At 42.0% G+C, this 13,248-nt stretch overlaps 1 protein-coding gene across 9 annotated transcripts in view; it reads right to left on the reverse strand.

Annotated features, from left to right (window-relative positions):
- Nucleotides 1–796: 796 nt before the first annotated feature.
- The window catches only part of ATE1 (arginyltransferase 1), a 154,014-nt gene continuing 141,562 nt past the window's right edge, over nucleotides 797–13,248 (reverse strand). For 6 of the 9 annotated variants that reach the window (XM_045439730.1, XM_045439729.1, XM_045439725.1 and 3 more), the window contains one exon: nucleotides 797–2,334. In XM_045439730.1, coding sequence (XP_045295686.1) covers nucleotides 2,156–2,334 — 179 coding nt within the window. In that variant the 3' untranslated portion in view covers nucleotides 797–2,155. Of the gene's footprint in view, nucleotides 2,335–7,086; nucleotides 7,216–12,964; nucleotides 13,118–13,248 lie in introns of all 9 variants that reach the window. The other 3 variants (XR_006701841.1, XM_045439726.1, XM_045439731.1) reach the window with 3 other exon arrangements.

The following is a 13,248-nucleotide window of genomic DNA, read 5'->3' on the forward strand; positions in this document are numbered from 1 at the left end:
TTTTTACATTCTAATTTATAGTTTTATTAATGTTTTAATTGCTTACAGTGAGTACCATTTTGTCATCAGAAAACAACTAAGCTATCTTCATTTTATTACTATTTTCTAATGTTCATTTTTTTTTTTGAGAGAGAGAGGGACAGAGCCTGAGCAGGGGAGGAGCAGAGAGAGAGGGAGACACAGAATCCCAAGCAGGCTCCAGGGTCTGAGCTGTCAGCACAGAGCCTGACGTGAGGCTCGAACTCACGGACCGTGAGATCATGACCTGAACCGAAGTCAAGACAAGACGGTTAACCGACTGAGCCACCCAGGCGCCCCAAGCTGTCTTCATTTTAGAGGGAAAAAGAAAAAAAAGTTCTATAGACTCTGAAGGCAGTTCCAAATACGAGTCTATCAAATACTCTTGGGAGGCTTATTTTGCAGAACAAAATTCCAGAAGAATGCTAAACCCACGCTATCAGAAAAAATGGCTTTCCTCGTTACCCTATCTTCAGTTAGCCAGGTACCTGCCCATGGCAGGTGTTAACACAGACACACAGACACACACACACACACACACACACACACACACACACACACACACACACCCTATCTGAATGAATAAATACACAGTTTATTTAGATGCTGAATTTCTAGACATGTGATTTTTAAAATCATTGTTTTAGGATCTTTCCCTTAGCTAACTGAAATTATTTCCTAATGTTTTATCTAAAATCAGTGCGTTTAGGAGAAAAGTTTAAAATCAGTAGTGGGTTTCCAAGTACTAACTTTTATAATACGGGCATTTTTTTTTTTAAAAAGATCAACAGAAAAGAGGCAAAATGGGGTATGAAATGAACTAGTGGCCGAGCAGCTGGATGCAGAAGACGGGGAGGAGCTGATACAGAGCACAAGAAACCAACTGCTCTGTGGCTCATGGTCTCCAACACAACTCCGTTCTAGCTACAAACTGAGATGTGCGAGTCTCCTCTTCCTTCCCGGCACAGTGCCTGTCACCTTGACGGTGGTGGACGAGGGACACTGGCTGACTGGGTGAGGGGCCAAACAAAAGAAAGTGAGAGGGGAAAAAAGAAGCCGGCCTCTGCCTCAAATTCCTGAGTGCAGCACCTGCTCCGTGACTCGCAAACCAGAGGGCAAGGCACGGATTGTTCACCTCTTGCCCCGGAACAGAGGTCAGAATGATTCCTGTGCTTCGTTACATGTGACTTGTAGTGCAGCTAGTAGTCCGATATTAACTAATTTTTAATCAGCAACCAAAGACAAGTGTCCTGAGTTCGAAGGAATGAAAAATTTAGTGTATGTTTACTTCTGGTGGGTCTTATTAGGCCAAGGCAGGAGCCAATATTTTACAAAAACAAAATGAAAAAACCGAAACAAACACAAAGAAAACTCCACTTCTTAGATTTTTAGAAATACGGCAAATCATCTACACAACTAGGGTAACCATATATTTTGCTGTCCAAACTGGGATACTCTTGTAGTAATCGTTCTAGGAAAAACTAATCCCGTCAAGACAACAGACACGATGAGGACTGTCCTGGGTAAATGAATATCTGATGTTCACATGACATCCTTTCTTCAATGTTTATATTCTTTTGAGTTTTCTATTAACTACATAACATTCAGCAGTAATTTAATACTGAACACTGAATAACAACACAGTCTCGTTCTCCTGAGAAGACGTATTCTAAGTGGGGAGACAGACCCCCTCACTGTCCTCCCCACACGTAAGGTTTTGTAGCGTAAACTAATGTGTTGAATGGATCTGAGAAGTCTGTTGTAATTTCTTTGACAAAAAAAAAAGCACAACAGTGATTTAAATTAGTTAAGATCCACTTACTAATTTTACTTTCCAAAATAGTAACATGAGAAGTTTATACTGTATCTTGCTCATAAAACAAACTGCCAAAATGATAAGCCCCAATTATGAGGCTAGGTCACGACGTATTTTTAAAATCTTTGTATTAACCAGGAGATTCTCACAAATACATTGCCACAAAATATTTTAGAAAAGCCATATAATAGTCAAAATAAAAAAGTCTAATCTGTGGGCGGGTCCGGAACGTCCCCGGAGGGAGGGGCATGTACCGTGCGGCGCGCGTCACGGGCACAGGGTGGGTGCCCGGGCGGGAGCGGGAGCGGGGGCGGCGCGGGTTCAGTTCCGGAACAGCAGCATCCGCTCGGAGCACGTCTGCCCCACCAGCCTCGCGTACTGCAGCACAGCGGCCTCCTCGCCCGGGTCTTTCTGCTGTTTCTTGTAAACGCCGTAAGGCATTATGGCTTTCTTGTGGAACACCTGCAAACGGTCAGGGTCTTTACTGCGACCTTCATCCACTGCAGTAAGAAAGAAAATATTCATTAAGAAAGTCTCATGTCCAGCTACTTCTCATTTCTGAATTTAAAAATGTTTAATTTCTGGGGCGCCTGGGAGGCTCGGTCGGTTAAGCGTCCGACTTCAGCTCAGGTCATGATCTCGCAGTTCGTGGGTTCGAGCCCCGCGTCGGGCTCGTGCTGGAAGCTCAGAGCCTGGAGCCTGCTTCGGATTCTGCATCTCCCTCTCTCTGCCCCTCCCCTGCTCACGCTCTGTCTCTCTCTCAAAATATTAAAAACAAATGTTTAATTTGAGTAATAATTATGTGTTAAGATGTTCTCGAGCCGTGTATGTTTAAACGAGGGTGTGCGGCATGAACATTAAGATGAACCTGAGTATGTTAATAAATAAATGCCCTGACAAAAGGTGATAAATTCCCTCCCCTAAGAAAGCTGGAACATCCGGAAGAGAATTGCATGCAATTAAACAACCGGCCTTGAACACATTCCTTTCTCCTAACGGGAAAGTTTACAACTCTCTAGCATCTTTCCCGGGTCTGAACTGAAGGGACCTTGCCTGTCCCCAAGCCGAAGTACTGAGGTTCTCATCACTGCAACAAAGCTTTCTGCAACCCAGCGGCTTGGCTGACTCGAGCCGAGCACGTCAGCGCACTGGGCAGGCAGGGTCCGGGGGCAGCGGGCAGATTCTTCCGGCTTTCGTGGAGGATGCGGCAGGGATGGCCGGTGGCTGCTGCTCTCGCTTCTCCTCTTTTCTCACAGAAACAAATCCCTGGTTTCTGCAGGACACAATGGTCGCCTGGAGGAAAGCCTGATTCCCAGCTGCTCCTGCTGTCGGGTGTGGCCTCGTGACCAAGCTCTGGCCAGCAGGATACGAGCAGGAGTGTCTTGTGGCAGTTTCTAGGAATCCTTTATTTTTTTTTTAATTTTTTTTTTTCAACATTTATTTTTGGGACAGAGAGAGACAGAGCATGAACGGGGGAGGGGCAGAGAGAGAGGGAGACACAGAATCGGAAACAGGCTCCAGGCTCTGAGCCATCAGCCCAGAGCCCGACGCGGGGCTCGAACTCACGGGCCGCGAGATCGTGACCTGGCTGAAGTCGGACGCTTAACCGACTGCGCCACCCAGGCGCCCCACTAGGAATCCTTTAAAAGAACAGCTGGTCTTGGGCCCTCTCCCGCTTTTATTTTTCAACCCTTCCTTCACTGTGCTGCCTGCTTCATGAACGTCATGGCAGGGCTGCCCACCTTTCTCCTCCTGAGCTCGAGACTATGAGATTTCTCTTAGGTCAACAAAAACTAACGCAAGAAGGAACTCAGGTACCAGAGGACTCCGTGGGCTAAAGCTACCAGGGCAGCCCTGGACTGCCGATGTAAAGAATTTCATAGAAAAAAAGAAACTCCCTTGTTTCAGCCAATTTACTCTAGGTCTCAATTAATGGCAGCTGCTCCTAATTCCAGCAGATACAGGGACCACCCCGACGGTATGTCCTTCAGTGTATAATGTCTTTTATCAGGGACTTGGCCAGGCCACTTCCAAGAACCATCCTCCAGCTGCGGTTCTCAATCCTGAGTACATACTGGGTCTCTGACTGCCTGTACGTCTCACCGATAGTTAATATCGGGCTGAATGATAAAGCACCAGAGAAATCTTGTGAAAGTGGTTTTACGAGTAGAAAGTTGAAGAAGACATTTATGATATAATACTCCCTGCATATCCCCCTCTCCCTTGAGCACCAGGCATATAACCACCAACTCCTCTTACCCACAGGTCCTGTCCCTATGCTATAATAAAAGCACATTTTGGCACTGAAAACATCTCAAAAATTCTTTCTTGACCGTTCATTCGTGGCCCTACGTAATGTCTATGTTTATAAAATGATGTGTAACCATTTAAACATTTACCCTAAAATATTTTAGGACAAACACACTTTTAACATTCAAACTAATGGAACATTCTAGCAAATAAAAATGTAAAATCTGATATGCCATCATCTTATTTTATCTAGAACGAATGCCACTCTTTTATTCTTTGCTAATATGACACAAAAAAATAGAAAATTAGGAAAATCCACACCATGCAGAATTTATATTAACTATTTTTTAATGTTTATTTTTTTGAAGAGATGGAGAGACAGAGCGTGAGTGGGGAAGGGGCATAGAGAGAGAGGGAGATACAGAATCCGAAGCAGGCTTCAGGCTCTGAGCGGTCAGCACAGAGCCCGACGTGGGGCTTGAACCCACGTATCACAAGATCATGACCTGAGCCGAAGTCAGACACTCAACCAGCTGAGTCGTTGGCTCAGTAAATGGAATGCAGAGCCACAAGGCGTCGGTAAGAGAAACAAAGGGAAAGATATTTTTATAAATTTTTAAAAACCTGATATTTCAGTAACTTGAACTAACTCAATGAATTCTCTGGGAATTAGTCATCAAAATTACCAAACATTCAATAAGCACATTAATTTTTAAATTAATCTTTTTTTAATCATAAAAGTTATGCAAATTGCACTGCTAGGTATTTACCCAGAGAATACAAAAATACAGATTCAAAGGGGGTACATGCACCCCGATATTAACAGCAGCATTATCTACAGTAGCCAAATTATGGAAAGAGCCCAAATGTCCATCCACTGATAAAGGAATTGTGTATGTGTATATATGTCTATATATTAGAATATTACTCAGCTATCAAAAAGAATGACATCTTGGGGCGCCTGGGTGGCGCAGTCGGTTAAGCGTCCGACTTCAGCCAGGTCATGATCTCGCGGTCCGTGAGTTCGAGCCCCGCATCGGGCTCTGGGCTGATGGCTCAGAGCCTGGAGCCTGTTTCCGATTCTGTGTCTCCCTCTCTCTCTGCCCCTCCCCCGTTCATGCTCTGTCTCTCTCTGTCCCAAAAATAAATAAACGTTGAAAAAAAAAAAATTAAAAAAAAAAAAAAAAAAAAAAAAAAAGAATGACATCTTGCCATTTGCCACAACATGGATAGAGCTAAAGTGTATTATGCTAAGTGAAATAAGTCAGAGAAAGACAAATACCATATGATTTCAACTCACATGTGGAATTTCAGAAGTAAAACAGATGAACACAGGAGAAGGGAAAAAAAAAAAAGAGGGAGGCAAACCATAAAAGACTCTTAACAATAGAGAACCGAGGGTTGCAAGGTGGGTGGGGGGATGGGCATTAAGGAGGGTACTTGTGATGAGTACTGGGTGTTATATGTAACTGATAAATCACTAAATTCTACTCCTGAAACTAATTATTACAGTATACGTTAACTAGAATTCAAGCAAAAACTTTAAAGAAAGTAACGCTTGTAAAAACTCAAATAATCCAGAAATAAAAAAACTGAACGATGTCAGCACATGGAACCCTTTCTCCCCCACCCCTCTTTTCCTCAGCAAACTTCCACCCACGTTATCAGTGTTCAACAAGTTCAGAGGATACATTTAAATATTAGGAGTTTCGGATCACATTCTATCCATACCTTAAATTAAGGCCAGAAAATCAAGTCAATCACCCTTTCAGTGGATGTACTCTATTAAACTTCAGAAACCGCCGATTATCCTTATAGCGAAAATATGATGCGCTTTTCTCGGCTTAACGATCTGCAGTGTTACTGTCACTAGTTGCATCTGCAATGAAGGTTAATTCTGATTCGCGGCACATTTTATATTGTTAGTATTAAAACCAATTTAAAACCTAAACAAGAAATATTCTGCCAGATTCTTCCATCCAAGTACTAACCAGGCCCGACCCTGCTTAGCTTCCGAGATCAGACGAGATCGGGCGCGTTCAGGGTGGTATGGCCGTAGACACTGCCAGATTCTTAAGACACCAAAAATATTGATTTATTTACTGAAGTAAAACACAACAACAACAACAACAAAAGCATTCCCGCGCCCTCACAAAACGCTTTGTGATCATCCTGAATCGCTCGCCTGGTAAGTGTCATCGGTGCTGGTAGACAAAACCCCACACAGCTAAATCCACATGGCACAACAGGCCTCTTCTTTTTTTTTTTTTTTTTTTTTCAACGTTTATTTATTTTGGGACAGAGAGAGACAGAGCATGAACGGGGGAGGGGCAGAGAGAGAGGGAGACACAGAATCGGAAACAGGCTCCAGGCTCTGAGCCATCAGCCCAGAGCCCGACGCGGGGCTCGAACTCCCGGACCGCGAGATCGTGACCTGGCTGAAGTCGGACGCTTAACCGACTGCGCCACCCAGGCGCCCCAACAACAGGCCTCTTCTTGAGCTGCGCCACCCAGGCGCCCCAACAACAGGCCTCTTCTTGAGGGGACTCGAAATTGACTAGAAAAATCAGCCACTCTGAGATGAAAGACCATCTGCCATCTCATCCAAGGGACACTGCCAGCTTACTGACAAGTCTTAGAAAGGTGTGCCAACAAGCACCTCTTGCACCCTTTCTTTCTCTAATGTATCACAGTTTTGTAAGATAAAAACCAAAGGCAATCCCGCAAACTCTCTGAGTTGAGCATCTGATCACTGGCAGTACAAATATGCTGTTAAATCTATGATGTTTTAATCTTCAAGGGAAACTCGTCACGATGGGCAACGACTGCTTGATTTTCCCCAGCTCTTTATTCGCAAGAGATGAACTGCGCATCACAGGCGCTTTCCGACAAAAAGAATCTAGAGCTCACGGCTTTACTCCTTCTTATGGGGATTTACCTCATTCGTTATTCTCCTAACGTCTAGGCTTCCCAGAAAACGATGAAATGGTCTATTTTCTTACCTCCATTATTTATTGGTAGAGCATTATTTCATAAACATGAAAACAAATTACATGCTTGACAGTTTCTCAGGACGATGGCCGTGCAGACGGCAAATGGGGCAACGCGAATGAAGCTGAAGTTGAATGAAACTATGATGCAACAGGAAGAATGTGGAATTGTGAAGAAGGCATGCAAGACCCCAACTCTGAAACCAAACTCAACTATGGAAAGTTCACTATCAAGTATGATTTAGAATATCTTCATGTGACAAGAGGTATTAACAAACGTTTCGATCACTATGGGGAAGGGGGAGAATCGGTGAAAGGCAGATTTCAGCGCGGGCGGCAAAGGGCCAGGCAAGGGAATGCGTGGCACGTGTGACAGAAATGAACACTACTCGGCAGCTACTTGGTCAAGTTCACTTGGTGGGAGGCTCAAAAAATTGCTCTGGGAATCCAAAAGCAGTCGGGGAGAATTACACACTTTCATAATCTATAAGGAATAATGTTGCTAGTCATTTCTCTTGGAATATTCTTTTGGACAAAATGAAAACAAATCTAAATTTAGCTTATGTAAAATACCATGGAATAGTAGCTTTGTTGACATATAATTCTCCTACAATTCATCCATTGAAAGCGTATGATTCAATGGTCTTTAGTGTATTCACAGACTTGTGCAGCCATCAAAACAAGCAATTTTAGAGCATTTTCAGCATCCCAGAAAGTAACCCTACACCTACTAACAGTCGCTCCCCACCCCTCCTCAACTTCCCTAGCCCCAGGCAATACCAGTCTATTTTCAGTCTCCACATGCAATCTTTTGTGACTTCTTCTTTCACTTGGCACAGCTCGCCCACGCTGCAGCATATAATTGCACTTCGTTCCTTTTTATTGCCAAATAATATGCCATTGTATGGACACACTGCCTTTTACTTATCCAGTTGATGGGCACGTGGGTTACTTATACTTTTAAACTATCATGACTAATGTTATGAACATTCAGGTCAAAGTTTTTGTGTGCTTTCACTTCTCTTAGATATATACCAAGGGCTGAAACTGCTGGGTCAGAGGAAAACTCTACATTGAACCTACTGAAGAAAGGCTAGACTGTTGTCCAAAGTGGCTGCACCATTTTCTATTCTATCAGCAGTGTATAAAGGTTCCAATTTCTTCACATCCTCATCAACACTGACATTACAGCCATCCCTAGTGTGAATGAAGTAATATCTTACCATGGTTTTGGTTTGCATTTCCCTGATGGCTAATGATGTTGAGTTTCTTTTTATGTGCTTGTTGGCCATTCACGGATCTTCTTTAGAGGAATGTACATTCATGTCATTTGCCCATTTTTAAACTGAGCTTTTTATGGAGTTCTAAGAGTTGTTTGTATATTCCGGATACTAGATCCTTACCAGATATATGATCTATGAAAACATCCTTCCATTCTATGGACTCTGTACTTTGTTGATGTGTCTCTTGGAAGTATAAAAGTTTTAAAATTTTGATGAAGCCTAATTTATTCATTTTTTTTTCCTTTTGTTACTTGTGCTTTTGGTGTGATATTTAAGAAATCACTGCCTAATCCAAGGTTAGGAAAATTTACTCCTATTTTTTTGTAAGAGTTTTATGGTTTAGCTCTTACATTTTGGTACAATCCATTTTGAGTTAATTTTTGCATATACTATGAAATAGGGAACAAATTTCATTCTTTTGTATGTGGTTATCCAGTTCACCCAGGACCATTTGTTGAAAAGATTCTTTTTCTCTCACTGAAATGTCTTGGTATCATTTCTGGAAATCAGCTGATCATAAATATGAGAGCTAACTCCTGGACTCTCAATTCTAGTCCACGGATAGATAGGTCTGTGTGTCACAACCACACAATTTTAACCTTATTCTTCTTTTTCATGACCGTTTTGGTTATTCTGGATTCCTTTAATTTTCACATGAATTTTGGAATCACCTGTCAATTTATGCACAGAAGCCAGCTGTTATTTTTTAAATTTACTTTTGGGAGAGTGCAAGCAGGGGAGGGGCAGACAGAGGGGGACAGAGGATCCAAAGTGGGCTCTGGGCTGACAGGCTGACAGCAGCCAGCCCGACGTGGGGCTAGAAGTCATGAACCGAAAGATTATGACCTGAGCCGAAGTCGGACACTCAACCAAGTGAGCCCTACCAGCTGTCATTTTAATTGGGATTGCATTTAGTCTGTAGATCAGTTTGAGGAGTACTGCCATCTTCCCAATATTAAGTCGTCCAATCCATAAACATTGGATGTTTTTCCATTTACTTAGGTCTTTTGTAATTTCTTTCAATATTTTGTATTTTTCAGATTATAAGTTTTATACTTCTCTGTTAAATTTATTCCTAACAGTAATTCTATCTTTTTACCCCTTTTGAGGCAGGGGGTGGGGGGGTGGGGGGGAAGGGGCAGAGAGAGAAGGAGACACAGAATCTGAAGCAGGATCCAAGTTCTGAGCTGTCAGCACAGAGCCTGACATGGGGCTTGAACTCACAGACCACGAGATCATGGCCTGAGCCGAAGTCAGACACTTAACCAACTGAGCCACCCAGGTGCCCCAGAAAATCATCATTTGGCAACCATCTCAGTAATAAATGATTCAAGCAAGAATCATCATTAATGGATATAAAAACTGGTAGATAGAAGTTTGATAAAATAGGATATTTACAATGTCTCAAAGTATCTCCTTATAAAATATTAATTTCTTATTAACATATACAAAATGCTAATTTTACAGTGGAGACACTTGACATTATTTTACCAAGTGATATAAATTCAAGTCCCCAGCAGTGAGATGGATTGACAGTGCGATTGACTCCTCGGATGATGCAGTGAGAACGCAGCATCAGTTCTAGGGTGTTCTTGCCAAAACTAAGTAACCTGAGTCCTATTATGAAGAAACGTAACAGAAATTGATGAAAAGAAATTAAGGAACATTCTAGAAAGCAACTGGACTGTGTCTTCAAAAATGTCAAGGTAATGAAAGCCAGGGTGTACTAAAGAACTGTTCTAGATCAAAGGAGACTAAAGGGACATGACAATAAATGTAGCCCACAACACTGACTTTTACTCTGGTTTGGTCTGCCTGTGTGTACATGGATTTCTGTGTAATACATGGTGCTAACAGAACATTGCTACCGTGCTCGTCTGGATGGCTGCCTGTGTGGAAAAGTATCCTTGCTCTCAGGCAATATATGCATTGAAATATTTAAGGATGACGGTGCAAGAGATCTTCAACTTATTCCCAAATGGTTCAGAAAAAAATACAGAGTAGGGGAAAATGAGAAGGCAAATGTGGTAACAAGTTCGCAACTGGGGAATCTGAGTGAAGGGTGTGCAGTTCCTCGTATTAGTCTCAAAACTTTTTCTGTACATCTGAAATTATTTCAGAATAAAAAATTAACATGCTAAACTATGTTCTTCAGCCTCTCATCATATTCTATGTGTATATTTTTAAACCCAAGCATTACATTTACACTTTTTAATTGTTAAATTTTGTTCTGACATACTCTCATCACTACAACCTCTGGAGGTATTTTCAGATTCTGTTTCTTCTGTCAGAGAGCAGAGTTATCAAGATGAAGAATAAAAATCTTAAGTAGAGTCCTGAGAAAAAGGAACTGTAAAAGGTAATACTGTATTTAAGTCAATAAATGGATATCTGACAATTTTTTTATCATCAAATATACTGAATTAGTTCCTTTTATGATCTATGATCAGTTGATTTAACAAATTAGTTTTCACTTTATTTTTTAAAGTTTATTTATTTTGAGAGAGAGAGAGCGTGCACAAGTGCACAAATAGGGGAGAGGCAGAGAGAGAGGGAGAAAGAGAATCCCAAGCAGGTTCCATGCTGACGCATGGCTCCAAATCACCAACTATAAGATCATGACTTGAGCCAAAATCAAGAGCTAGCTGCTTACAGACTGAGCCACCCAGGCACCCCTAGTTTTTTTTTTTTTTTTAATCAACAGCTTTAAATTCCACATGTGACAGTTTGTTAAAGTTAATACAATAATAGGTAATCTCATCGGTAACCTCACTGATAGGTAACCCCATTGGGTCACAAACAAAGCCATTAAAAATGAAAGCCATAAAATAACTTCCAATGACTGAACTTGACATTGAGTTAACTTTGCTTCTTTCCAAGGGAACCGAGCTAGACACGTCCAAAAGTACCTTCAAAGAGCAAAAACCTTTAAGAATTTCCAGGGGCATAAAATTAAATTCAAAATTACAAAATTTTTACCTACAGGCAAATACAAATTCATTTTTCTTTGCCAAAGGCCTCATTCCAGGAATCTGTCCTCTTCCCCATTCTTGGCCTCAACCCAATCTGCAAACAATCTCTGTAAGTTACAGTATCTCCTTCTACTAGTTCCTTTTTACTAACTTTCATAAAAGCTTAAGACTGCCACCTGGCAGAAACAAACAAAACTCTCTGACCCCTGCTCACCCTCCAGTTAATCTTATTCTACTTTTCCCTCCTTCGTTAAAGGGTATTTAATGTCCATTTCCTCGTGTCCCACCCACTGCACAATCTGTCTCGCTGTGTGTCTCAGCCCTGTCCAGTCTACTCTATTCACTAAGGGCAAAGGTCTCACTGGTCGTGAATACGGCGAACACAGTTCCGTCCTCGTCTCCCTCAGCACAGCGTAAACTCAGAAGACCACCTCCCTCCTCCCTGAAATCCACTCCAGCCTTTCTGACGCCACGCACCCTGCTTCTTCTCTTTCCACCAGGGCAATCCTTTGCCTGATCATTCCATGTTAGGAGTTACACAGTATTCCATTCTAGGTCATCCTCTCTTTTTGCTCTACACTTTCTCCCTAGGAAACCTTGACCATGTTCATGGGTTCAATTTCCATCACTTAAGTCTGACCTCCCAATCCTCAGGTTCCAGCCTAAATCTTTCTTTTGAGCCTTAGGAGACTCGATAATACTAAGTGGAGTAGAGGTGGGAGGCTATAGTGTACAACTTGTCTTCTGCTGGGCAAATTCACATGCTCTTGGTCAGAGCAATTCTCATTTTAGGGATGTGTCCTGCAGAAATATTAGTATGTGTGCAAAAAGATGTATATTTAAAAGTATGTTGTAGCGTTATTTGTAATAGCAAAAAATTTACAACTTAAATGTCCGTCAATGGGTAATTATTATCAATAACGTGTATCATTGTCTGCAGCCATTAAAAAAGAACAAGTAAACGCATGTATACCATATGGCCCCATAATTATGCTTCTCGGTATTTCCCCAAATGAGCTGAAAATTTTTAAAAATTTTTTTTAATGCTTATTTATTTTTGAGAGAGAGAGAGAAAGAGAGAGCGAGTGCACACAAGCAGGGGAGGGGCAGAGAGAGAGAAGGGGCAGAATCTGAAGCAGGCTCCGGGCTCCGAGCTGTCAGCACATAGCCTGATGTGGGGCTCAAACCCAGAAACTGTGAGATCATGACCTAAGCCGAAGTCAGATGCTCAACAGACTGAGCCACCTAGGGGCTCCTAAGTTTTTTTTTTTTTTTTAAGATTTATTTTTTAAATAAGCTCTACACCCACTGTGGGGCTCAAACTTGTGACCCCAGATCAAGAGTCACATGTTCTACTGACTGAGCCAGTCAGGTGCCCCAAGGAACGGAAAACTATGTCCACACAAGAACCTACAAACAAATGTTTAGAGCAGCTTTATTCATAAGTGCCAAGATACAGAAGCAACCAAAATGTGCTGCAATGAGTGAATGAATGAAAACACTGTGTGATACATTCATACAATGGACTATCATTCAGTGATGAAAAGACAGCAATTTTCAAGCCATGAAAAAACACGGAGGAACTTCAAATGCATATTACTAAGTGAAAGAAGCCGATCTGATGAGGCTACGTACCGTATGATTCCAACTATGTGACACTGTGGAAAAGGCAAAACTATAGAGACAGTAAAAAAAATCAGTGGTGGCCAAGCGTTGGTGGCTTTGAAGCGGGGATGAACAGGTGGAACACAGAGGGTATTTAGGGCAACGAAACTATTCTGCAGGCTCCTGTTATGGGGGATACATATCATTACACATTGTACATCATACCATGTACACCACGAAGAGTGGACCCCATTGTCAACCATGGACTTCAGTTAATAATAACGGACCGATATTGGCTTATCAACTGTATCGAA

This window comes from Leopardus geoffroyi, chromosome D2, assembly GCF_018350155.1.
Source record: "Leopardus geoffroyi isolate Oge1 chromosome D2, O.geoffroyi_Oge1_pat1.0, whole genome shotgun sequence".
Taxonomy (NCBI): Eukaryota; Metazoa; Chordata; class Mammalia; order Carnivora; family Felidae; genus Leopardus; species Leopardus geoffroyi.